The sequence below is a fragment of the Bos grunniens genome, chromosome 10, assembly GCF_055505025.1.
Source record: "Bos grunniens cultivar Pamir isolate PY7600 chromosome 10, Bosgru_T2T1.0, whole genome shotgun sequence".
Lineage (NCBI taxonomy): Eukaryota > Metazoa > Chordata > Mammalia > Artiodactyla > Bovidae > Bos > Bos grunniens.
In genome coordinates this window covers 85,295,393-85,321,600 of record NC_141174.1, presented here as the reverse complement: position 1 = coordinate 85,321,600, position 26,208 = coordinate 85,295,393, and the positions used below count along the sequence as shown (strand labels likewise).

Genomic DNA, 26,208 nt, shown 5'->3' with positions numbered 1-26,208 from the left:
ACCCCACAACACCTCAGACCAGCTGGTCGCAGCCACGATGCCAGCACGGCCTCCCCAGGGCGAGGACACCCCCGCTCCCCCCCGTGCCTCACCTGACCAGCGTCTGGTTGTGCAGGTCCCACACGGCAATGTTCCCATCACTGCAGCAGGAGAAGCAGACTTTGGCGTCAGGGCTGATGGCCAGGGCGTAGCAGGCCGGAGCCGAGGACGTCAACTCAGCCTTGATGCGGGGCGTGGGCGAGGCCAGGTCCCAGATGGTGAGCGTGCTGGCCTCGCCGCCCACGATGAGCGTGCGCCCATCAGGGAGCAGCTTGCAGGAGCGGATGTAGTTGTCCCTGTTCTGAAGGGGGAGGGGACAATGCTCAGCGCCACCCACCTCTCCTCCCGGGGACCGGGAGAGTCACATCCAGCAACACTGAGCACCCTTGCCACATCTGCTCTCTTCCTGCCCTTAATCGCGGCTGCCAGGCTGACCCCACTGCTCACTCGTGACTTTTTAAACTTTCACTTCTTCACAGACCCCTGGAGACCAGCATCATCTCCCCAGACAACGAAAGCAGGGTTCAGAGAAGTTTGCCAGGTTGCCCAGAGTCGCTCAGTCGATACAGGGCTGCGCCTGGCCAGGTCAGTGGGGCGCTGCCCCAGGCCCCAGCTCTCCTGTAACAGCTAGAAGGGATGCCCGCAGCCCTAGGATCCTCACCAGGCAGTCCAGCTGGGAGATGGGGCTCTTGCTCCCCGGCTGGCTGATGTCCCAGATCTTCACGCAGCCCTTGCCTCCTGTGTAGACGTGGCGCGTGGGGTTGCTGATGGTCACCGCACACACCACCTCCCCGTGGCTGAGGGTGTTGATCTGCCGGGCGTGCCTGGGGATGCCAGGGCCTGCCAGGGCGTCGTGGGGGAAGGGCACGGGCTGCATCTGCCCATCAGCGCTCACATGGAAAGAGTAGGCTCTGAAAGGGGGAGAACCACGCTTCTGCCATCTCCAGTCCTCTAACAGTTTCTCCTAACTGGCCCTAACCCCTGCCTGGCCTGCCTGCCTCCAAGGTGTCCCCTGCCCTCATCTTAGGAAACCTGGTAACCCTAACCTCCTCGACCTGGTTCCACCAGGACGGAGACAGCTTCATAGTCCTGCCTTGACTTCTGCCCCTGCTTATAGATCCTCGCTCCGAACCACGTCACTAACCCCTCGTTGCCTTGGAACACCCTCTCCCGCCATCTATACAATCCCTAGCACTCTGACTTTGGAAAGGGCCCAGCTTGAATGCCACCCCTCCTCTAGGAGCCAGTAGTATTAGGGAAGAAAATCTGCTTGCCCCCCATCCCTGAATGAATCACAGAGTACACATCAGAGCCAGGGGTGAGCCAGTGTAGTCTGCCCGCTGGTTCAGGTCATAGGAGTGCCAGCTGCGGCTAGAACCCACAGGAACCCCCAGGGCAGGGAAGATCCGTGGCATCTGGTTGGGAAGCCCAACATGTGAAATGTTCCTCCCCTCTCAAGTCCAGGGATCACAACCTCAACCCCAAACCTTCTTCCCCTTTCAGAGGGAGCCTGGGGGCGATCAGGAGTGCAGCCAGGCAGCCATCAGTGGGATTGCAACCTGCCCCAGGGGCACCCCTAGAGAGGCAGACACCTTTCCCCAGGAGAGGCCCATCAGGGCAGGGGATGGGTGAGTGGGTGGTGTGCTCTCTGCCCTCCCCAACAAGCAGAAAATAAGTAGTCAAGGCTTACGGTTTTCCACCAGGAATGGAGGCGAGGCTTGAGGGCAGGCCTGTGGCCCGCATGGGAGGGTGAGGGTCAAAGCCAACCTGTAAGGCAAGACAAGGCCAGCCCTTAGTGAGGGGTGCCGCCCTCCGTCCCCCTACTATACAACGCCGCAACCCCAGCTTCCTCCTCCACCACGTCCTGTCCCACCAGCACCACGCTGCCTCTTCAGAGCCCAAGATGGCTGAGCAGAGCAAAGCCCCTGTTCCAGCGACAACACAGGCCGGGGCCCTCTCAGTAACAGCAGACACGCCTTGGTATAACACGTGGGCAGCCCCACGGGCCGAGGCCCTGCCTCGTGAAATCTCCTGACTCACCATGGGAGTCCCACCCCAGAGCGCCCAGAGAGACGGGTGCCAGCCCCGCTTCCCAGATGGAAGGGCAGCCCAGGGCGGCTGCTGGAGGTCACGTGGTGACCAAAGGGCAGGGGTGGGAACCAGGCCTGTGACCCCAAGAGTGTTCCCTTCTGCTTCCTCATGAACACTCTCCCCCAAGGAGCTGCCTGTCACTGGACCCAGAGGCGCCCCCTGCACGCAGGACGGGTCTCTCTAACCCCCTCCACTCCCCTCCCACTCCTTGCCCAGCCCCCCAAAAAGGAGCCAAAAGGTCTACGTACAGCTCCAAAGCTCACCATTGGCGATCGGCCGTAGGCGGCGGCAGCGGCGGCTGCAGCCGCGCTCATCTGGGGCGGGATGTTGTGGAGGCCTGCGTAGGCGCTGGGGCTGGTGAGGGAGCCATTCATCTCGTGGTGGCTCATCATGGCAAAGGGCGCGGCGTAGGAGCTGGTGATGGAGATGGGCGTGCGCAGGGCCGAGGCTGCAAGGAGGTGGACGTAAGCCCGGACGCACCGCCAAGGGGAGAGGGTCCCACCCCCTCCATCCAGGAAAAGCGCAGGCCACCAGGCTGCCTCTGGCCCAGAAGAAATCTTTCCTGTCTTCTCAAGCTATCCACTCCAGGCAGTCCTCCTGGGCTGAGCTCACCTACCAGAGATCCCCATGTTCACAGCCCAAGAAGGTTTGAGGTGAGAGATGTGCCCACCTTTTTTTAATAGAACAAGATTCAGAGGCCCAGAGAAGAGCATTTTTCAGAATCTCACAGAACTAACAACAAAGGCAGACAGACATTGATGGTGTCCCGAGCTGTCTGAAGCTCTGTCCACACGCTGAGCTCAACGGTGGCCCCAGTGAGCCCTGACATGAGTGCTGAAGCAGCAGGCGTTCACCTCGGTGTCAAACCTGACCAAGTCCCGCAGAGACAGGCCCTGGGACAGCCCTCACTCCGACTCCCTGCCTGGTGCTCTGGCCCATCTGTGAGGCTCCAGCCCTGGCCCGGGGCAGACCCTCCCCTCAAGCACAGTCAGCTCAGCCCCATTGTGCCTACCCATTATACCTAGCGGGTCCATGCCTGGAGGTTTGCCTGGCATCGACCGGAGCCCCGGGGTCGTGCTGGTGCCAGGAGTTGGGGCATCATTCCGCGGGGTTGGTGTGTTGGACTTGAGTCCAGGGGTGGAGGATTTGTCATTCTGCAAGGGGGAAACGCAGACACCAAGGGAGGCTATGAAGATTCCTTTCTCCAAGAGCTAGACACCACATGAGGCCTAGTTCTCAATCTTCTGCCACACAACCCCTTCATTCTTGCCCAGTCTTGTTTGGCAGGGACTGTGTTCATTGCTCCCATTTTACAGATGCAGCAACCGAGGCTCAGAAAGAGTAACTAAGCACAGGGTTCAGCCTGTACGTGGTAAAGCCAGGATGTGAACCCAGGCCAAGCCCCAATCCATGTGCTTTCTGCTCCACCCCTCCACCTTCTAATCAGCAGCACTCCAGGTGCAGCCCCTTTTCCAGAAACTTTTTCTCTCTGCCCCAACCCTCCCTAGCCCTCTCCTAGTCTCTGCGGTGCCAGGAGCAGACCCCACATACATGACCAAGGTCTTTGGTCTTGGAGGAGGGCGTGCTGCTGGAGGAGGCCACCGAGGCGGGGCTGGTGGGGGCATCCTTCTTCAGGCCACGGGCCTTGTCCAGCCCATTTTCAGGAGGGGAGTGTGCCGGGCTGACCCGGGGTGTCGCAGGGTCCTAAGGACACAAGTGAGGCAGAGATGTGCTAAGAGCTACGATGAGCCTGAGTCTTCTCTGGTCCCAAGGGGAGGCCACCAGCTCTTAACAACCTAGTCTGACCCTTCCTCATCCCAGAGACGGGGAGACTGAGGACAGAGCGGGTGGGTGGACGGGATCTGCTCAAGATCAAACATTAGTTCAGGCCTCCATGCTGGGCAGCTGGCCCTCTTGACTTCGTGTAGATCCCTTCTAGCTCCTCATTCCCAGCTGAGGCTGACCCACGGGGCTCACCACCCTAAAACCCTAGGGATGGTGCGGAGAATAGAGCTGACCTAGGGGACCAGGGGAGCCGGCCCCCCACTGGGATCTTCAGGGGTCTCTCTCTCTGGAGACCCATCCTAGGAAGCCAGCATGCTGAATGACTCCCCAGCCACCAAGCAGCCAAGCCCTGTCTTCCTCCTCCTGACCAGCCTGATGCCCCCAACCCAAAGGCCTCAAACCCAGCTGGGGCTGCCGGTAAGGGTGCAATAGCCGAGACACAACAGCTCCCACCTGGGACAGGAACCATCTCCAACTCCCCACGCAGAAAGCCACCCTGCGACCGGGAACTGCCCTCACCTCATTGGAAACGTCCACCACTAGATCATCACTCTTGTCCCCGTCACTATCCTGCATGGAGAGAGAAGCCAATGAGAGGCCACACCCACCCCAGACTGAGCCCAAACCATCCCATTTCCACCAGCCAGGAGCTGAACCTCAGCCAAACCCCAAAGTGCACACTGTCCCCACTCAGCCCCACCAGCGGCGGCCTCCTCTTTGCTGCTTACTAGTGCAGCCTCCCGGACCCAGGGTCTTTCGGCTCCCACAGCCACCGGCAGCCTCACCCACAACTGCCCCATTATGTTTCTAAGATTCCTTTAACTTGTCCCTCTGGAGCCAAACACCTCTCTCCAGCTGGCCTGACATCCGCCATCACTTGTACATGCACTGGTCTCGTTCCATCATTTCCATCACAGTGTGGGAAGGGTGATTAGCCTCATCTCCCAGAAATGCAGCTGAGGCTTTGGCTGCGCGATACGCCCAAAGCCCCAGAGCAGCCAAGGAGCTGGACAGGGAGGGCTGGGCCCAAGGGCACTGGCTCCCACACCACATTGCCCCCTGCCCTCTGCCCCAGCTCTCAGCCCTGCCCAGCCTGGCATAGAGCAGAAACCATGACCACCTGCAGGGTCAAAGTATGAGGGCACCAGGGATGGCACCTGGAGCAGACCACAGATTCTGAGGGGGCCGTGATGGTAGCACGGGGTTGTGGGTCCATCTGGGGGGGGCCCCTAACTCTCCCGACTCCACAGGGCCCAGGGGGACCTCTCTGCTCACTCCCTCCTGGCTGTGGCCCATATGCTCACAGCGCACTGATCTATGCAGGCTTCCCATGCCCAGGCCACCTGCCCTCCTCAGCGGGCCACCTCTCCTCCCCAACCTGTACCTGACTCTTCCACGACCAGGCCCTGGGGCGGGGGAGGGCTCCTCCTTCAGCCTGGCCGACCCAACACAAACCCCAGCAGAGCCCCCAGACGTACGTATCGGCTCAAACTGTCCTTCTCTTCTGCTTTCCGCTTCTTGGCTTCCATGCTGTAGTCTGCAGATCCCCGGTGCTTCTCACTAGCTCGCAGGCTTTCCGAGGGCGACACTGAGTTATTCTGGAAGCAAGGAGGAGACTCAGTGTGAACATTTCATTCGTGCATCGATATAGCTCAGTGGGGTGACCCAGAAGGTCAGTTGAGGTGTCGTGTGTGCCCTGTAGGTCTTGGCTCCATCAGAGCCTCACCAGGGAGGGACGCCCTCCCAACTCCCCAGATTTGGTTCCTCTGGGAGAGGCCCTGAGAGCATGACAATTCTCTTTTGTAGCAATGTCGCTGCTGTTAGATAATTAACCTTGCACGAGCCACTGGCTTCTGGCCTATTAGCCTGTGCGCTTCATGAAGGCGGGGGTCGCACCTATCTCCTTTTCCACCCCTCTGTGCTCAAAGAATGGATAAACTGAATTTGTACAGAGTCTTGAAGACGGATCTGAGCCGACAAACTGGGGCTATGCACAATACCTCATCTGCTAAACCTGACAGGAAGAGGGACTGACAGGCAGGGGAGCTGCCAGGTGCCAACAGGTCTCCCAGTGTAAGTACGCAACGGGGCATTTTGTGTGAATGCCCCTCCATGACGGCTTGGCCTCCCGCAATTTTAGAGAGAAACACCAGGGTTGCAATGACGCAGAAAACACAATGTCATGAAGCCTCTCCCTCTGAAGATGGGAAAAGGCATAGAGGGCAGGTGGAATTCCCCTCCACTCTGTGATGATGGCCAAGTCCAGGTCCCGAGACGACGGGAAACGTGCCCAAGGTCCCCCAGCAGGAGGCCACTTGAAGAAAACCCGAGGCTTTTATGCCTGGAAAGAACTAATGAGTTCTCCCTTCAACTACAAAGCAAGTGAGGATGAGAAGAGTTTGGAATGTAAGGCCTGGGAAGAGGGAAGGTGGGCTAACAAGGTGAGGCAGGAGAAACAATGACAGTGGGTCTGAGGATGGAGCAGTCTTGGAAGTTGAGAGCTTCTCTCAGAGAAGGACTCCAGCTGGTGGTGCGATGGGTGAGTAGGGAACGACAGGCGTCACGTGGCCTCCAACACCAGGCTGGGAGCAGACAGGGAGGTGCGATGGGCAGGGGTACCTGCCAGCAAACCTCTGTGCCAAGGGAAAGATACCACAACCCCCTCTAGGGGACCACTGAGGTTTGTTCCTTCCTAAGAGACTACACTGGTGGCTCAGTGGTAAAGAATCCACCTGCCAATGCAGGAGACACAGGTTCATCCCCTGGGTCAGAAAGAGCCCCTGGAGAAGGGAATGGCAACCTATTCCAGTTTTCTTGCCTGTAGAATCCCATGAAGGGGAGGAGCCAGGCAGCTACAGTCCATGGGGTCGCAGAAGAGTGGGACACAACTGAATGACCAAACAATAACACGACAAGAGACCGCACCGCACCTTCCCCTGCATCCCTCGGCACCTTCTTCTGTGCACCTGCCCTGGATCAGGCTTGAGGCTAGATGCAGGTGTGGAGGAATGAACAAGATGCAGTCCCTGCCCTCCAGCAGCTGACCGCCCAGCTGGGGCAGAGCGGGGAGCAAAGTCCAGTCCATCCTCGTCCCCGTGCCCAGGGGTGTGTGACAAGCCTACATGGGGACCTGCAGAGATGTCTCCTCAAAGGCGGAGGCCTTCCAGAGGCAGATGGAAAGTCTCCCCACTTCCCCCAGAGGCAGGGTCTGGCGTTCTGCGGGGAGCTGTGCGGGAAGGAGCCACAGAACCTCATTTCCTCCCCTAAGCCGGTTTCTGGGCAGCCCTTCCCTGCCAAGCTTCTGCCTGAAGCAAATTAAAATGGCAGAGTTATCAAGCCTTGAAGAAAATATGGAGGTTATAATGGAAGTGCAGCTTCAACCTTCCCCGCAGCTGGGCAGGCGCGGCAGCGATGCGCGCGTAGCCGCAATTCAATTAGCCGCGGCGAGCACCGGCAGAAAAATCACTGTCATTTCATTTCATTTCCTCCGACGGCGACCACCCCGTGCTAAGCAGAAACGCTCCCAGCCCCTCTGCTCTTGCGCGGCTAGCAAGGAGAGGGGGGCGTGCGGCCGCTCCTGTTTCTCCCCGCGACCCAGGCCGCGGCTCCGAGAACAGCGGGCTCTTTCTTTTGCAGTCAGCTGCAAAGCCTCGCTGCTACCGGAGGAGAGTCATGTCAGGCGTTTAGCGGCATCGATCCAGCCCGCCTCTGGCTGGCAGGCGGCCAAAAAACTAAGTATTTTTTATTGCTTCGGCTAGGCAAGGAAATATGAATGAAGCTACCTCTAATTGGACTCCAGACTAACCCCTCCGGGACAGCTTCCAGCCCGGCCAGTCGGCCCCCCTCCCACTCCGACACGGCCCTGTCTTTCCTGCCGGGGCCTCATCTGTTGACAGCCTGGTTTCCAAAGGGCTGATTACCTTCGTTTCCACTTCCCGCGACACCATGGCTGCGTGCACACGTGTGAGCCCCTACCGCCTACCCCCAGGGCCGGCCCACAGCCCTCTGGGGCCAAGGACGGTGACCCCATTCATTTCCATTGAACTCTCCAGGGGCCCCTCTGCCCTGTCTCAACATCGGCGAGCGCTGTAAAGAGCCCCGATCTTGGGGGCTCCTCGTGGGATTCTTTAGCAGAAAGCATTCACAGAGAGGGCGCAAAGCCAAGGCCAAGAGAGATGAGGATGAGGACGTGTGAAGGCAGTGAAGGGATTGAGCAGCCACTGCTCTCTGTGGCAAGTCCGTGGTAAGCAGGTAAGCTGGGTCCTGGGTCCTGTGCTAAGTGGGGTCTTCCTAACTAAGGAGAGAGGCTGGCTGAGCAGGAATATTCCCATATTACAGATGGAGAAACTGAGGCTGGGAGAGGCCAAGAGGGCTACCCAATGCCCCATGAAGCCGGGACCAGGCTGAGCCTTGAGGTGTCTAGCCCAGCCCTCTTCCTGTCTAGGTAAACTACCTCTCCAAAAATGTCACCTCCTGGGATCAACACGAAAGCAATCAAAATGGATTTGCAGCTTCAGCTGTTCCTTTCTTATGCACCTAGCCATTCCTGGGCCCAAATGACCTGGATTTCTGAGCACACAGGCGAGAGCCTCGGGGACGGATGTGAGCACTGCTGCTGATGGGAGGTTCAAAATCAGCCCAGTGGAGGACTGGGGAGGGGACATGGGTCGAGATGGAGAAGCCACCCGAGGAAGCTGCTGTTTAGATGGTTAGTTAACTGCCTGACCTTCCAAGTCCTACTTAACACGAGGTAATAACCAAAGCCATCCTAACAGATTAGATGGCCCCAGATACAAGGACAGTGATGAGGAATAAAATAGCTTTGCTAATCGCTGGAGGATTTTTTTATCCAGACTCCACTGCGCTCATTCAGAAGGCTTATTCACTTGAAACAGAACCTCTGAGCCTCAGTGTGATCAGAAAGATTTACGGCAAATCTCAGAGCTGGCAGACACGCAGGCAGCCTGGCCTTAATGCTCGCTTGTGAGCACTTCTTAAACCAAGTTAAAGCCTGCAACAGGGAGAAACCTCAGGTGTTGGGAGGAAATAAAGACGATACAGGATCATATAGGAGACAGCCAACCTAGGGGACAGGGAGGGAACTCCGGCCCCAAATGAGGGAGGGACACCAGGGTCCCGAGCTCTGGGGTCAGCCCCGTGACTCCACAACCCCCCTTGTACGACCCAGGGCTGGCCGGCTGACCTCTCCAGTAATCACCTCTTATATAAAAAGGGGGTTAGTTACAGCTCACTTAGCCCAAATCTTCATTTGACAAACGATGGCCCTAAAGCCTGGAGAGGTAAAAGCTTGCCCAAGTGAAGGTCAATCAACAGGTGATAACAGCTCTTATTTCATGACAATACCCGGCCACCCCCAGGAGCCCACACAGGGTACCCCAAGTACCCTGCACCCCGAACGCACCCCACAGGCCCCAGAGTGCCAGCACTTACCGCACTGGATTCTCTCTCTTCAGGGACAGAAGGCCAGGAAAGGAGGGTCAGGTCCCACAACACAGAAAAACAAAAAGAAAGCAAGGTCAGTCTCGTCCATCTGGCTTTTATGCTTTGCTAGTTCACGGGTTTTAAAATGGGCAGTGGCCTCGCTCTCTGAGTCACCCCGGGTCAGCCAAGGCAGAGCCATTAGGTGACGTCTCTCAGTTTGGAAATTAACCGCCCCAATTCCATCGCTTCGCCGGGCCACCAGGCCTGGGTGGGGCTGCAGGGGGCTCTGTGGCCTAGCTCTCCCTGCCATGCTGAGAAGGGTGCCAAGATTACTGGTCAGCAGTTTTTAAAGCCACGAGCCTGGGAAGGATCGTGCTATGTAAAATATCCATAGGATCTGAGAGTTGAGAACATTACTGTTATTTCTTTTTAATTAATTATAGGAGTGGTTTTTTGGTATGGTGGTGTTTTTATCACCCTTCTCTGTTTCTTTGCCAAGAGCCCCTGGAAGCAGAGGCCTCTGATTATCTGCCTAGTCAAGCACTAGCTCCCTGGTCCTCCTGTCTGCTGCAGAGAGGCCCTCTTCCTCTGTCGGGAGGATCATCCTAAGGCAGAGACAAAAATCTTAGTCTCAGTTCCCAGGACCTGCTACCACTCCCCAGCCTCGGCCTGGGCAGGATGGTGACGCTCCAAGGCCCTCATGCCCATAAGGCATTGGCATGTGCCACAGTGAAATCTAAGCATAAATCAAACCATCACATGGTACACCTTGAATGTGATGTTATGTGTCAATTACGTATCAAAGCTAGAAAAAAACATCTGAGGGCAGACCACACAAAGTGGTCCTGTTTGCAAAGGGTCTGCTAGGAAGCCAGGCCCTTTCCCATCCCGATAAAACGAAGCCCTCCTGATGCCCTCCAGCTTCCTTGTGGGAAGGGCTGAGTAAAGGATGGGGGGCATTCTCATTCCCCATCTTCCCAGTCCTCTCCCTGTAGCGGCACCAGCACTGTCTCTATGTAGCGTACAGCCCCCTAACACGTCTTTACTTGAAAGTCAACTGGGTACCTTTTCCAAGGATCCTTGATGGGTTAAACACCTGGGAACTTGGCCTCTGTTCTCAGAGGGCTAATGATCTCTGTGAGGATGAAACGTTTTCCAGGGAAGGATAGAAGATGATGGCAACAGAGGTCTTGGGACCCCGACTCTTAAACTCCCCTGGGAATTTGGAAAAACCCTCAGCTTGGCCAGGAGGCCCGCCTGAAGGAATGGGACTGGGGCTGACCCTTGGAGAGTGGGCAGGGTGTAGCTAGGAAGACGGGAGGGTACTCTAGGATGAAAGGACCAGATGTCTTCCAGGGCAGAGCAGAGTGGGTACACTCAGGGCAGAGCAGAGTGGGTACACTCAGGGCCTGGGGGTGGGCCTGGGGGTGGGCCTGGTCTCCAGGCACCAGGAGCTTCACTGATGGACGGCTCCAAGGCTTGCTAACTCCTGGTCCTCAGGTGGCAGCGTCCGCGGTGTCCACTCACAGCAGGGCCCCTACAGCCTCTGCCCACACCCCACCCCTGCCCTTGCCCCTGCCCCGGCCCCGGGTCGCACCTCTGTGGTCCAGCTCATGGTGGTTCTTCTCGTCCTTCACTGACAGGTGGGCCTGGCTGCCCAGTGCACCAAGTGCCAGCAGCCCCGAGCTGCTCCCCGTCACTGGGGGGATCCCTGGAGGCTGGAGGCCTGACGGGTGGGGTGGCAGCTGGACCGGGGGGCCGTGTGTGGCATGGGAGAGGTGCTGCGCCTGGAGCTGCTGTTGCTGCAATGAAGTGGGTGGTGAGCACGGCCGAGCCAGCAGGGCGGCAGAGGCCTGGGCCGCCCTCTCGCTCCTCCAGGAGGCAGCAGGGGAACGCGCACCCCCCCAAAGCTTCATCCCCAGCTCAGGCCACATGCTGTCATGCTGGAGGAAGTCTGTTAATGGACTGCAATTTAGACACAAGATTTATGATGGCAAACACCACCTCCTCCCCAACCAGGACAGAATTTCTCAATGTATGATTCCCAGCCCAAGATAAATAAAGCATGCATTTAAAAACCACAGTCATCAGGGCTCCCTCTCTGTGGAGGGCGATCCACTTTTAAGCTCCCAGCGGTCACAGTTTTGCTCATGCTTACATGCCTGCCAACGTCAGCAGCCAGCGTCTCCCACCCTTAACCCCAACCCTGGGGAAGACTCCCTAATTCTGAAGAACTCCACGCCTGTCTTACAGAGCAAGAGCAGCACACAGCAGAAGAGTCCTGGGATCAAGAAGAGTTTGGGGCCAGAGGAATGAGAATCAATGTCACTGAACAGGAGAGTGGAGAACAGGGTGAAGAGGGGGGCTTTGGAATTAAGACAGATCTGGATCCAAATCCCAGCCCTGGCACTTACTAGCTGGGTGACCTCAGGTGGGTCACTAAGTGATCTCTTAACAATAGCTAACATTTACCAGAGGGCTTTTCATGGCCCCCCTTCTCCCCCACTTTCCCCAAATCTAGACAGGTATTAATTCAGTTATTATCATCAATAGATGGAGAAGGAAATGGCAACCCACGCCAGAATTCTTGCCTGGAAAATCCCATGGACTGAGGAGCCTGGAGGGCTACAGTCCACGGGGTCCCAGAGTTGGACAGGACTGAGCATGCATGACAACGACGACCATCAACAGCAAGGACAGCAATCCCTAGTCAAGGATTCTGCTCTGTGGATGTCTCGAACACCTCAACCTAGCACTGGTCTCAGGGTCTTCTCTTCCCCTCGTCCCCTTGTTCTCCCCCAGCAGCCGAGACAAAACACCCTTTATCAATCTTAAGATCGTGTCAAGAACCATGGGCACTGTGCCGCTGACTACACCATGACCAAATATTTCATAGAGATTGAAACATTTCTTGGGAATGACTGGGGCCTCGGGTTATACATACATCTTTCCTTTCAACAAGCACGAGGGGAGGGAATGGAAATTTACTGAATGCCTGAATGAATGCCTGGGCCCTTTCCAAAGCTTATCTCTGACCCTTTCAACTACCTGGCAGAAGGGTTGTGCCCACTTTAAAGACGGCAAACTGGTACTCAGGGGCTGGAATACGGTCAACTACCAACATCATCCAAAGAATGTTCCGAAGGAGACCCCCTGCCCCAGAGCAAGAAGAGTTTATGGGGGTGACAGAGAGCCAAAGCCTGACAAGCTCACCTGTCAATGTGAACCGTGGCTCTCTGGCCACTGCTGACAGACGACAAAATACAGAGAAGGCCCACAGCTCTGGATGCACATGCGGCTCCAAGAGGCAGTTAAGTGTATCTGAGATCGGGGATTAAATGCTTCCCAAATGGCTTACCAAGTAAAGAAACTGCCTGCAATGCTGGAGATGCAGGAGACTTAGGTTTAGTCCCTGGGTTAGGAAGATCCCCTGGTGGAGGAAATGGTACCCCGCTCCAGTATTCTCACCAGGAGAGCCCCCTGGACAGAGAAGCCTGGTGGACTAGAGCTCATGGGATCGCAGAGAGTTGGACACGACTGAGTGTCTGAGCACAGAGCACACATTAAGAGACCTGCTCTTCCTCAACTAAACCACAAACTGCCAACCTCATGCACCCCCAAATTCATGATCCCCACTTTGCAAATGAGGAAACTGAGGTACTACACTCCTAGCCCTGCAGGGCTCATTTTTCAGCGTAGGGGGAAAAGGCTGGGATTACAGCCATCGCTCAAGACCTGGGACGTCTCTTGGCGGGAAGTTTATGGAAGCTGCTGGTGGCCACTGGTCCGGGTTGTCTGCCCTGAGACGCCAGAGCAGACACAAAGTGGAGGTGTCTATCCTAAAGCCATCCACCCCCCAGAGGCAAGGCCCATGGAGGTGCAGCTCGAATGGTTAGTTGGGACGAGGAGTGTCAGTGGGGCAGCCTGCTTCCTGAAAGGTGAACCAGTGAACCAGCACCAGAGTCTTGCAACAGAGTCTATATCTGCAGTTGCAGTGTCTGTATGGAAGACACTGGCTTTCAAAGCTGTTTAGCCTCCAAGAGGGAGATGGTGGTTTTCTGGAGTGGCCCATGAAGCAGGTATGTCTTCTTTGCAACAGAGGAAAGGCAGCTTCCGCGTACTTCTCATCTAAAAGCACAAAAGAGCAGGACCCCCTGCACAGCCAGAACTTCCCCCGAGGTCTGCTCTGGATGGATGGAAGGCAGGGTCAGGAGCAGTCCAGCAGGCTCCAGGAGGCAAGGACAGACAGCCGACCCCCAAGGCTTCTGTCTCAGGGCGAGGACAGATGCCAGGGCTCGTCAGGTCAAGGGGCTGCTGACAAGCATCCTGGTTGTGACAGAGAGTGAGAAAAAAATCTCCGCAGCGGGGCGGCTGGCAGTGTTCCACCTGTCTCTCCATCCCAGTGTCACAGGCAGGGCACAGCCATCCTCAGGCTGCTTTCCTGTCCCCATGACACATCTCTGACTTCAGAGGACGAGGGGAGGAAACACAGAGACATCCAAGTGGGAGGGTGACGGGGTTTTCAACCGGGGAGAAATGGGATCGAGGCCCCCATCCGAGGAGGCACTGGGCTCAATTCTGCAGCAGCCTGTCTCCAGCTTCCACTGTCCCCTCTAAGACCAGGATCTCTCTGTCCATGAAGTGAAAGGAAGTCAACAAACCTCCTCAAACCCCCAACCAGGGGGCAAGGCCCCTCGTGAGCGCCCCCTCCTCTTGCCTTTCACATTTCATGCCAGAACAGCAGCCTGTCAGAGAAGACATCCTGGGGGCAGGCGTGTGTCCCTGCCTTCCTCATGGGGCCAAGTGCCAGGTCCTGGGCTCAGAACACAGGGCCACTCATTCACAGGGGACACTGACGGGAGGCCCTTGCTGGCCAAGTCTGTGTGACTGGATGATGCACATCATGCTTCACGCCTCTGCTACCTGATTTAATGCTTCGCTTCTCAGGTTCATGATGTGGGTTAAACCTAGTGAAGTGGTCTAAGCCTTTCCAGGGCTGAGACCCACTGAGGACGTCCCAGCTGTATGAGATGGAGACTTCTCGACTCCCGGGGGAGGGGAGAGCAGCCCCGACCTCTGCCTGGTCCTTCTACTTCTTGCCCACAGAAGAGGCCCCCCAGCTCCAGGTGAATTGTGCGTCTGTGCTCTACTGCAGCTTGGAGGGCTCACAACAATGCTGTTACTCCATTTCAGAGACAGGGACAGGCTCAGGGGCGGTGAAATGACTCTGCTAAGCCAAAGAGACCAGAGCCAGAACGCAAGCCCAGCGTGACTTTTCTCTACCATGGCCCCCGGCTGAGAGAAAAGGATGCGTTCATTCTAAGGCTCCCTTTCTGCACCATCCATCCCCCTGTCAACCGAACCCAGCTCATCAGCACTGTGGAGGGAATGCGAGAACCTCAGGACTGGCTTCAGCACACCCTGTGCAATTTGTGACAAGCTACAACCTCCCTCTTCCTCTTCCTCACCCCACCCCTACCTAACCTGAAAAAAAAAATAAGTAACCACCACCAAGGACCCATTGTGTAGCATAGGGATCGCTGCTCAATATTCTATAATAACCTAAACGGGAAAAGAATTTGAACAAGAAGAGATACACGTGTATGTATAACCGAATCACTGCTATACACTCGAAACTAACATAACACTGTAAATCAACTATACTCCAGTACAACTACACTCCAGAAAAAAAGCTACCAACACTTTAAATCTCTCCCACTAACAATTTTCAAGGGGACACAGCCCAAATTGTCAGTGGACAAGTGGGGTGAGTTGGCCACTTGACACGAAGAGCCGACTCATTGGAAAAGACCCTGATGCTGAGAAAGATTGAGGGCAAGATAAGGGGGTGGCAGAGGATGAGATATATAGGTAACATCACTGACTCAATGGACATGAGTCTGAGCAAACTCCAGGAGATAGTGAAGCACAGGGAAGCCTGGTGTGCTGCAATCCATGGGTTCTCAAAGAGTCGGACGTGACTGAGCAACTGAACAGCAGCAGCAAGTGGGGTGAGAACCCCTCCACCTGCCAGGTTCAGTGACCTGGAGCCAGCGTGGAGCAAACTGAAACGTGAGCTCTGGAAGTGGTGGGTACCATCAGTTCACTGTGTCTACTCTGCCTAGAGAAACCTTTTGCAAGTTGCTGACCAAGGGACAATACTCTGCCCCCGCCCCCATGCTCAGGAACCTTTTGACTGTCTAAGGTTCCCTTAATAACCTGGATCCAAGAAGAGAGGGTGTGGATCAGGTCTGCAGTAACCGGGTTTTGTAGGCCCTCCACGAGCACACACACGCCTTCAGGCCTGCTTTCCCCAGATGGACATGAGTTCCCCGCAGACCAGCAAGCCTGGGCCTCCGTGAGTCCCTCCATCCCCTCTCACCTGGAGGGGAGACCCTAGAAATCCTCTAACTCGTGTGATAAACATGCCCCTCACTGCAGGCACACCAGTGACCAGGCTTGCCAGATACCCGATCTCTCACCTCTCTCTGACATAAGCCAAGGCACGAAGGCAGAATCCTTCCACCCCATGCCCAAGAGAGCCCCAGATGACTGACTGAAGCGGGCACATCATTCGACACTTGCCCAGCCCTTCACTTTTCCACAGATGAAGAAACAGGCCTGGAGGAACTAGGTGACTTGCCCAAGGCCCCTCAGGTCCCAGACCAGGAGGCCAGGCCACTCCTCCCCGCAGAGGGGCAAATCCAGCTGTGCCACGGGGCAGGTACCAGCTGCTGTTGGGACCTCATGGGCCCTCCCTTCCCTTTACTGCTGGGGCAGGACTCCAGGCCCCTCACCACCTTCCTCCCATCACTCTCCTGAGTCAGCCGGCCACAAGCCCGCTCTCCCTCTCCCTCCTTCGCGGGATGCCCCAGCTCGAGAGCCTGTCCGTAATTCCTGCCTTGTGAGGCTCTGGCAGGCGCAGCGATTAGACGGCTGCCTGCTTAATGACAGGGCGACGGCTGCGTTCACTCAGAGCTAGAGAAGCAATTACCTCGAAAATGGGGGTCACAGGCCCCACTCGTTGGCTTTAATTGAATTCCAATATCTGCCTCGAGCTGCCTTGACCTAACGCGTAGCTTCCTAAATACTCCTTGAAGGAAGCAGAGCTAATCCAAGCAGTGCTTCTTCTCCTCAATTCCACTCTTTCTTAGAACTTTTTTTTTCAAAAACTATTTTCATAAGAGGATTTTAATTCCAAAGGGGGAGGCGGTCGGGGGAAGAGGGGACCCCACTGTGGCCATGGCAGGGGTGGGAGGGCTGGGCCTACAGTATGGATGGGGGCGAGGGGCTGGGAGAGGAGAAACTTCAGAGAAGGCACTTCCCACCTTGAGCCCTTGCCTACCACTCTCAGCACGGCCATCCAGCTGTGAACTGCCACTGAGGAGGAGGACACTGGCCCCACACCAGGGCCGGACTGGGCAGGGGGTGGCAGGGGAGGAGCCCTGAGCTGAAAGCCAGCCTGGGGCGTCTGGCCTGACTTTGCTCCTGAACGCTGTGTGACTGGCTGTCACTCCCAGCCTCTATAAAGCAAGGGTCAGTTGAATCAGTCGCTCTCCACCTCGGGCGCTTTCATGCACTGCCCCCGGCCCCTCACCAGGACATTTTGCAATGTCTGGAGACATTGTGGGGTGTCACAACTGTGTGTGGAGGTCACCGGCATCCAGTGGGTGGGGACCAGGGCTGCTGCTGAACACCCTCCCGTGCATCCTCACAAAGCACCCGGCCTCAAAGTTCATGAGCCTAGAGGCTGCACGACCCTGGGCTGGGTGGTCTCTGAGGAGACCTCAAACTGTACAATATGGTTTCCCTGCGGGGGGCTCTGCCTCCCAGATCACTGGCTAGAAGCAGTTACCACCCACTCATGTTCTCCTTCCCGGCCTCCTCTCCACTCCTCCTGCACAGCAGGTGAGGGTCTGCCCCTTCCTCACCACTCCCAGGATTCAGACCAGGCTAACACTCCCCTGCCCAGCCCCCCGCAGGCAACTCAGACCAGAAGGACAGAAGCCCATAACCATCACAGGTGCCACTGACATGATGAAGGGTGAGGATCCACCAGCATCACTCTGTCACTCCAACCCTGCCCTCCCAGCAGTCCTGGCCCAAAGAGATGAGCTGATCCACCCCTCTTCTGTAACAGATGCAGACACTAGGGTGCGAGGAAAAGACGGGATCTGCCTGAGGTCACACGGGGAAAAAGTGGAACTAGAACAGAGGGCCCCAGGTTTCTCCCCAGAATCAAGAGCCCAGTGACATCATTCACCCCACCAAGCCAGAACATTCTGCACCTTTAATTCCACCTGGAAATAATGACTGCACTTAAGGACAAGGAGAGGAGTGAAGACCAATCAAAGGGCTGGAGAGACCCTGGCCAACCCGTCTACTGCTTCCCAAGCCAGACTACGGTTCAGAATGATCTGGAAAAACACAAAAACATAGAGGCCCAGTCCCATCCCAGACTGATGGAAAAGAATTCTGAGGGGGGTGCCCTGGAATGTATATTGTTCAGAAGTCCCTTTGGGGACCCACACTCAGGAAGACGTGGCCAGGGGTCCTGGCTGGACTTCACACAGGTCCATGATGGATGCTCAGCCAGGCAGCTCAGCACACGGGACAGCAAGGCCCAGACCCGAATGCCACAGCACGCTTCACAGCACAGAACAGCAGAGACAGTTCTGACCTCAGGAGGCCAAAGAAGGGCGGATCTTTGCCAGGGAAGGGACAGGCCCCCAGGGAGGTGGGAGAAATCAGGCTGGCCTCCAAGGTGATCCCAGAGCCCACCCCTTCTCTGTTGGAGATGCCAAAAGCCAGGGTAGGATGGGGCTGATGAATTTAGAGGTGGATTAGGGTTGGGTCAGATACCCCTTTAATCTGGGGACTGGGAGGCAACTGGGGAGCCACTGGGGAAGATATCTAGGTGGGTCCAAGCCCGTGAGACGCTGGGGGCACTGGAGCCCTGGGGCCGCACTCTTGGAGGCCAGCTGAGGTCAGGGTCTGTCTCTGGTTACGGTAAATGGGAGGAATAAAAGGGCTATACACACGGTGAGAGGCAGACTGGGGAGTCCACGTACCCCGATGATGGCGTTCAGCTCTGTCATGGTGACCTGCTTGGCTCGCTCCACCGCCTGCGCCACTTGCTGCTGGTGCTGGAGGAACGAGGTCCGGGTCAGAGGTGGCGGCTTCCCTGCCCGAGGAGGCATGGGGTGCGGGGACCACACGGGACGGGCAGGGTCACCGTCCTAACAGGAGGCAGACCAGGGCCACGAACCCAAACAGGACTTGGGGGACGGGGAACCCTTTAAACCCTTTTCAATGAGCATGTATTACTTTTGTAATGAAACCGTCCCATAATTTTAAGCCAAAAGATGGCTATTTGTCAACTGTCACCCTCTACCACAGGAAAAAAAATCTTTATTTGAGGCCTCTGAGAAAGAGCCAACATCAGACGATGCTGCTGCATGATTACTCCCCTTCTAAATGCAGTGACAGTGTTGTTGTCCATACAACAGGAAGGTGTCCTGTTTTTAGGAGAGGCAGCCTGAGTACGGAGAATGCTGTGAGTTTTCAGGATGTTTGCAACTACATTCGAAGGGTTCAGAAGAAAAGTACATGTATCTATACTCAACCTGTATCTATGTAAACAGAAAACAAACCAAAAAAGCATGTGTCTAAACGTGGGCAAACGTGGCACAATGAACCCTGATCTAAGCTATGGACTCGGGTGCTGACGCTGAGATGCTGGGATGCTGATGGCGTGTGAGGCAGGTTCATCCGTTACTCCAGGGTGGGGTGCTGATGGTGGGGAGGCTAGGGGACAGCTCTGTACTATCCATTCAGCTTTGCTATGAACCTCAAAGCACTCTAAAAAATTAAGTCTTTTTTTTTTTTTTTTTTTAATCTTTTTTAGAGCATTCATTCCCTTCAGCCTTGGGGTTGACTGGCTGCAAGACCCGAGGGCATCACTTACATCCTGCTTTTACAGGAATTCAATCAGGTAAGGGTCAGTACTCTCGCTCAAGACACCTAGCACCTAGGAGGGAGTGCAGGTGGAGGGGGCCTGGAGGGCAGGCCTGTCCGAGCTGCAGTAAGCTCTACGGGCCCCTCTCGGGCAGCCCACCCGTCTGCCCTGCACCAAGGGGCCTCCTTGGAGAGGGTTTTCTCCTACTGCCCTCCAGTCCAGCCCTGTCTCAGGTAGGGGCCAGGGGGGAGTCTCCTGGAAAAAGCGCTTAAAGATGACGTGACTGACTCGGTTGTCCCTGATGAGTCAGAACCTTTGGGTAAGTGGTTCCCCCCAGAGGGTCTGGCTCCTGGCACTGACTGGGCAGGCTTCCTTGCTCTTAGATGTCTCCAGGCGTGGATGCTGGGGCATGGGGAAGCTGAGGCTGGGAATGCTGGCTTGGACAGGCTGAAGGGTGGAAACGGGAAGAGGCAGAGATACCCACTGCCCATTGTGGCTCCGTCACAGGCCGGGACCCTCCTCTTGGGGCTCAGCAGAAGCAGGGAACAGCTTCCACCGGAAGAAGGAGCAAACGGCCCCTCTGATTTGCCAGAGAAGGTTGTAAAGCCCCAGGCTGTCAACTTCTGTCCACGTGAACGGATGGACAGGGGCCGCTCTGGCAAGGCACAGAAGACAAAGCGAAAGAAGGTCTTACCTCTTGTGACAGGAAAGGCATGATCTGTGCTAAAATCGTGTTCAGCCTCTTCGCAATCTCTGTCTGCAAAGGGAAAGAGACTGCGTGAGGCTCAGGCAAATAAATCAAGTCGCCAAAATGTCAGACTGTGGAAGGGCAACCCCCCGCCAAACCACAGGCCCTCGACAGGCTCCGTCCTTCCACCCTCTATGGACCTCCTGCCAGGAGGCCTCGCTGAATCCACAGCGTGAAGCAATTCCTTCCCACTCCCTCCAACCAACCCAATTTCCAGGAGCTCCAATTTCCTATCAGAGGTGGTCTCCGTGTTTGGTTCAGAGTATACAGTTCGCCTCCTCTGGAATGGAAGCCCTAACCAAAACAATGCAAAGCTAAACAAGAACAACCCCCATACCACCCACTGCGGTGAAACCTCTCATAAGAGCGGACGCAGCGCGGTAAGAAGGAACTGCTTTGCCCAGTGGCCCCACGGGCAACTGCAATTCAGACTCTCAGACGCCCAGACACATCAGGAGGTGGTGGAAGACCCCCGGATGCATGTGCCAAGTGCTCCCTGGGGCTAGCCTCATGCCCACTGATGTGCAGTTGAGAGGGTTTCCCTCACTCCCACTTCCCACTGCTGCCTCTCCCCCTGCAGACCAATCCCTCGCCCTTCTAGTGCTGTCCAGCCGGAAATCCCACCATTGATGCTTCCTTCTGGGGAGAGCAAGCCTTGCCTTCTCTAAGATGCTGCTCAGAACGTAACTATCAGAACCCTAGCCCTTCATCTAAGCTGATCACAGAAAGGCAGATCAATTCTCTGCCCCACCCCTAACACCCCAGAAAAGATCACACTCAGAAAAACATCAGCTGGGGGCTTCCCTTGTGGTCCAGTGGCTAAGACTGCGCTCAAAATACAAGGGGCCTGAGTTCAGTCTCTGGTCAGGGAACTAGATCCCACATGCCGCAATGAAGACTGAGGATCCTGCATGTTGCAATTAACACCCAAATAAATCACAGCCAAATAAATATTAAAAAAATTAAAAAGAAGAAAGAAAAAATCAACTGTTTTTGCCATCCATCTATGTGAGCCATCTCAAATGAAGAATGGTTTAAAAAAAAGAAAAAAGAGTGGGGCTAAATGGTTAACAGTCCAGACAGGAAAGCTGAGGACCACTGACAGACAAGTCTCAGAATCGCCTCTCTTATCCCATTCTGAATCCCAAGGCTGCCGGGACTGAGGTCCCAGAGCTGGCTTCAGAGCTCTCATCAGCACATAGCAATCTTTGAGAGACAAAACCGTGACAACAGCCTTTAAAAATCTGTGATCATCTGCATGTCAAATGACTCCGGATGAGAAATGCTTGTGCATTTAAAGTAAAAGCAATGCTGTCTGAAGGCTTACAAGCAGACCCGGGCCCTAAGGAGAATTCGTGCGGCCAGCACTCCTACTACCCCAACCCCCCACCACAACCCGTCCCCAGCCACTGATGAAGATGCCTCTGGTTGGTGAAGAGATGGGTCTCAGGCTAGGAATCTGTGGGCTTTTGTGGGCCCACATCCCGGGGCTGCTGGCTGCAGTGCAGGTTCCAACACAGACCCCCCCTTGTCCAGAGCAGCAGGGGCTCCTGGGTGGGGATCACAGATCACAGCTCTCTCCCGGAACACTCTAGATTGGGCACTGGGGGTAAAGCAAGTCTTTGGTGCGAAAGACTGTCCCTCATATCCTGGACCAACCAGTGCCAATAATGGTCCCATTTCCAAACGCATCCTTGGCTGAGTTCCAAGGGAGGGACCACAGCCATATCTGTACTTTTGGGGTTTACTTCAGCAAGGACACTGTACAGGAGGGTTTGTCACAGCATCCGTACTAGCCACATATGTGCTCAGTCGTGTCTGGCTCTTCGTGACCCCATGGACAAGAGCCTGCCAGGCTCCTCTTGTTCACAGGATTTCCCAGGCAAGAATACTGGACTGGGTTGCCATTTCCTCCTCCAGGGGATCTTCCCGACCCAGGGATCGAGCCTGAGTCTCCTGCATTGCAGGTGGATTCTTCACCACTGAGCCGCCTGAGACGCCACGCTACACACATTTGGGGCCAGAGAAAACTCTGTTGGGTGGGGCTGCTCCGGGCACTGTAGAGTTTTTAGCAGCAGCCCTGGCCTCTGCCCACTAGATGCCCATCATTCATACTTATAAGGCTCCTGGGACTATTACTAACTATTGTATAAATTAATCTAGGTAAGTGGAAAGAGTTCTAGTCCAAAACAGGGCCCCTTCTCATTTCTTTTCACTTTTTCTTCTCCCACATTGATTGATAGTGGGAAAGGGAGATGAAATTATAAGAGTCAGAATTGTATACGTCAGGAATTCTGGAAACAATCAGCTCAGTCCAAACCTGTATAGAACAACATAATCACTCACCTGTCACATGTTTATGCGCCAAATAAGACTAGAAAGTTTTATTTAAAACACAAAGCAAAGAGAAATAAAATAAATCATCCTTACCAATGAGCTTAGGGAGCTCACTGGTCCAATGTCTCTTACCTCAAATGACTGGCATAGCAGAGACTGGTACATGATAGATGCCCAGTAAAATCTAGAGACAAAAGAATCTCACTGGTTTCCCTGCATGTGTGTTTCAAGACTTCATATTACAGTGTCCCCTGGCTGGGGATGTGGGCCTGCCTCAGTGTGGGCAGCATTAGGGAGAGGGACAGTGGTGGACAAAGTGCTGACCTACAACCGGGAGATGGAGCAGACAGCCCCTCAAGTAGTGGTTAAGCCAGACCAGTCACAAGGCACCCAGCGGGTCCCTAGCTATTGCCCGCTTCTCAGCCAGGAAGGCAGGCGGCAGGCTCTGAACCTTCCCTGTCACTTTGGCCCACTCAGTAACTATAGGTCTTACCATCTTTAAGGTGGGTGGTTATCAAGGAGTCCTGTGTGTGCATGCTAAGTCACTTTAGTCGTGCCTGGCTCTTTGTGACACTTTGGATTGAAGCCCGCCAGGCTCCTCTCTGTCCATTGGATTCTCCAGGCAAGAATACTGGAGTGGGTTGCCATGCCTTCCCCCCAGGGGATCTTCCCCGACCCAGGGATTGAACCTAGGTCTCCTCCATCTCCTGCATCAGCAGGCAGGTGCTTTACACTATCGCCATTGGAAGCCCATAAAGGAGTCCTAGCTTTTGCTTACTTCCTCTAGCAAACAGGTCAAGTGTCAATATTTTGTTAGGTGAAGGGACAAAATAAGAAGTAGCCAGCCAGCCTTGCCCTTCCCCGCATCTTTTAGCAAACGTGTGGCCATAGGCTGCCTCCAGGTGGAATCTTCCCCTGCAGGGCCTGGTCCAGAGCCCAGCATCCTCTGGTTATGAGGAACAACCTACTGGGATTCATGGAGCTCCAACTGGTTCCAGGCTTGGCATCCAGGCTACAAGATGACCACAGCTGGGTCGCTCAGAGCAAGTCCCCTCTCATCTCTCCTTTCCACCACGGGGAACAGTTCTTGCCTCCCAACCCCACATGTCAACCAAGAGTCAGCAGAACAAGATACAGAATATTCCAGAGGCTTGGGATATCAACCTTCAGGCTCTCCCCTGGGGCCCAGACTCAGTGAAGACCAGCTTCTCTGAGAGGCCGTAAGGACTCTGGCCCATCATGGGTCAGGATCCATAGGGCTGAGGGGCCGTAAGGCCTCTGGCCCACCATGGGTCAGGGCCCATAGGGCTGAGGGGCCGTAAGGCCTCTGGCCCATCATGGGTCAGGGCCTATAGGGCTGAGGGGCCGTAAGGCCTCTGGCCCATCACGGGTCAGGATCCATAGGGCTGAGGGGCCGTAAGGCCTCTGGCCCATCACGGGTCAGGGCCCATAGGGCTGAGGGGCCGTAAGGCCTCTGGCCCATCACGGGTCAGGATCCATAGGGCTGAGGGGCCGTAAGGCCTCTGGCCCACCATGGGTCAGGGCCCATAGGGCTGAGGGGCCGTAAGGCCTCTGGCCCATCATGGGTCAGGATCCATAGGGCTGAGGGGCCGTAAGGCTCTGGCCCATCACGGGTCAGGATCCATAGGGCTGAGGGGCCGTAAGGCCTCTGGCCCATCACGGGTCAGGATCCATAGGGCTGAGGGGCCGTAAGGCTCTGGCCCATCACGGGTCAGGATCCATAGGGCTGAGGGGCCGTAAGGCCTCTGGCCCACCATGGGTCAGGGCCCATAGGGCTGAGGGGCCGTGAGGCCTCTGGCCCATCATGGGTCAGGATCCATAGGGCTGAGGGGTAGGGAGGGGGCGGTGTCACCCTTGGTCCTTGTTCTTGGGTCTGGGGACTTCTTTCTGGGGGGAAGTGGGGGTGGAGAAAGTATGCAAACCCCATCCCTCCCAGCTGGGACTGTCCCCTGCCATGGGCAGCACCGCCCTCCTGGTCTCCCCACCACATGGAAGCAGGAATTGAGCCTTGGTCATCTCTAAACCCGTGGCTCGGTGGTAAAGAATCCTCCTGCAATGCAGGAGACAAGGGAGAAGTGGGTTCCATTCCTTGGTTGGGAAGATCCCCAGGAGAAGGAAATGGCAACCCACTCCAGTCTTCTTGCCTGGGAAATCCCATGGACAGAGGAGCCTGGCAGCTACAATCCACGGGGTTGCAAAGAGTCAGACACGACGGGGCAACTAAGCACACAGGCCAATCCAAACCTGAGTTCAGCATACAGCAGAGGGCCAGAGAATGAACAGGAAAATTGTTCCCTAAATGACTTTAATTCTTTAATGTTTATTTTTTTGAGGGTGGTAACTGAGGACGGGAAGCTCTGCAAATACAAAGTTGGCCTAACAGAACCACTCTTAACAACAATAATAATGGCTAACATCCACAGATCCAGCTGTTCTGAGCATTTTACATGTGTGAGCTCACAAGAACCCTATAGGAAAGGCACTTCCTATAAATCTCCAGTTTTCAGATGGAGAAACTGACGCCTGGTAATTAAGCAACTTCACTAAACGACTTCCTACCAAGAAGCCAAATTTCGACATTTTGAGAGAGCTCAGAGAAGCATTTTTGAAAGAAAAACTACTGTCAGGGTTAATAATTGACAGCATTTCCGATTAGAACAGCTGTTAAAACAGCATTTGATCCAATTCAAACAAGCTCTAAACATTCACTTCCAAGAAAGGAAAGAAAAAAAGAATCAAGACGTGTGGCTTTAACAATCAGGACAGGTCACAAATCACAAATTGGAACTAGAGCCTATTTGTGGCATGCCAGGCATCCCGTTATCAATATGGCAGCTGGGGCTCGCGGGGTAGACCTCCACCCTCCCCTCCATCTCGGCCTCAGCAAAGCCTCTGCCTTCGAGTCAGAGCCTTGGAGGGGAACCTGGGAGGAGGCGAGTGCCAGGCAGCTGGAGGATGGCTTCCTTTGGAAATAGGTGTTTGGGGAGCCTGGTACTGCCTTTCAAAGTTTCTTTTCAAGTGTGGTTCAAAGAAGGCAGCTTTGCTGGTGGAAAAACATCATTCCTCAGAAGGAACTAATCTACTCAACACAGAGAGGCGTGCACAGAGATCCTGCGAAATCCGGAGTCTGCGCTCCCAACTGGCTCTGGCTGCGGGAGGAACATCTGCCCCACGTCTCCATCGAGACTGTTAAGCAAATAAATGTCGGAACACAGGATAGTAGGGGGCGAGTGTAATTTCCCCAAGAGCTGCCTGCTCAGTGTGCCTTAGGAACTCCCATTCACGCAATCATCTCCTCACTGTAGCAGGATCTCGGAGCATCCTGCTATAAAGAGAGGGCTTTCTCAAAGTACACTGCTCCAGTCACAGCCGGCCACTCACATTTGCTGCAGTTCCCATCCTTCTGACCTTTGACCCAGGACACTTAAGGGAGATGGAACCTACTCTTGCCCCACACCCTCAGCAGCCTCTTGCTCCTGGCCTGCAGCCTTTAGCCAGTCTTTGGCTTTTCTTTTAATTTAAATGCCTGCTCAAGAAACAGCTGACAGCCACTTCCCTGAGACTCTCTCTCTGGTACTTAAACTGCCAGGTACTGATCAGGTCTAGAAAATGCAGACTTCATTCTAACCTCAGCCAAATACAAACAAGGAGAGAGAGGAACCTGACTGCTTTAGAGTTCTGAACCCTGAGCCACACAGAAATGACCTGCATGGCTTTGGGCAAATCCCTTCCCTCATCTGGGCTTCAATTTTATTGTCTGCAAAACAGGGGGACGATAATAAGATCC

General features: G+C 55.3%; 1 protein-coding gene across 8 annotated transcripts in view; it reads right to left on the bottom strand.

Annotated features, from left to right (window-relative positions):
• Positions 1–26,208, bottom strand: part of TLE3 (TLE family member 3, transcriptional corepressor) — a 48,932-nt gene that overhangs the window by 5,513 nt on the left and 17,211 nt on the right. The window contains exons 5-16 of one of the 8 annotated variants that reach the window (XM_086319015.1): positions 20,010–20,072; positions 18,429–18,503; positions 10,955–11,159; positions 9,367–9,383; positions 5,394–5,513; positions 4,435–4,485; positions 3,682–3,834; positions 3,143–3,284; positions 2,379–2,578; positions 1,730–1,806; positions 701–950; positions 93–340 (exon numbers count right to left, since the gene is read on the bottom strand). In XM_086319015.1, the coding sequence (XP_086175141.1) occupies positions 93–340; positions 701–950; positions 1,730–1,806; positions 2,379–2,578; positions 3,143–3,284; positions 3,682–3,834; positions 4,435–4,485; positions 5,394–5,513; positions 9,367–9,383; positions 10,955–11,159; positions 18,429–18,503; positions 20,010–20,072 (1,601 nt within the window). Of the gene's footprint in view, positions 1–92; positions 341–700; positions 951–1,729; positions 1,807–2,378; positions 2,579–3,142; positions 3,285–3,681; positions 3,835–4,434; positions 4,486–5,393; positions 5,514–9,366; positions 9,384–10,954; positions 11,160–18,398; positions 18,504–20,009; positions 20,073–26,208 lie in introns of all 8 variants that reach the window. The other 7 variants (XM_086319017.1, XM_086319016.1, XM_086319018.1 and 4 more) reach the window with 7 other exon arrangements.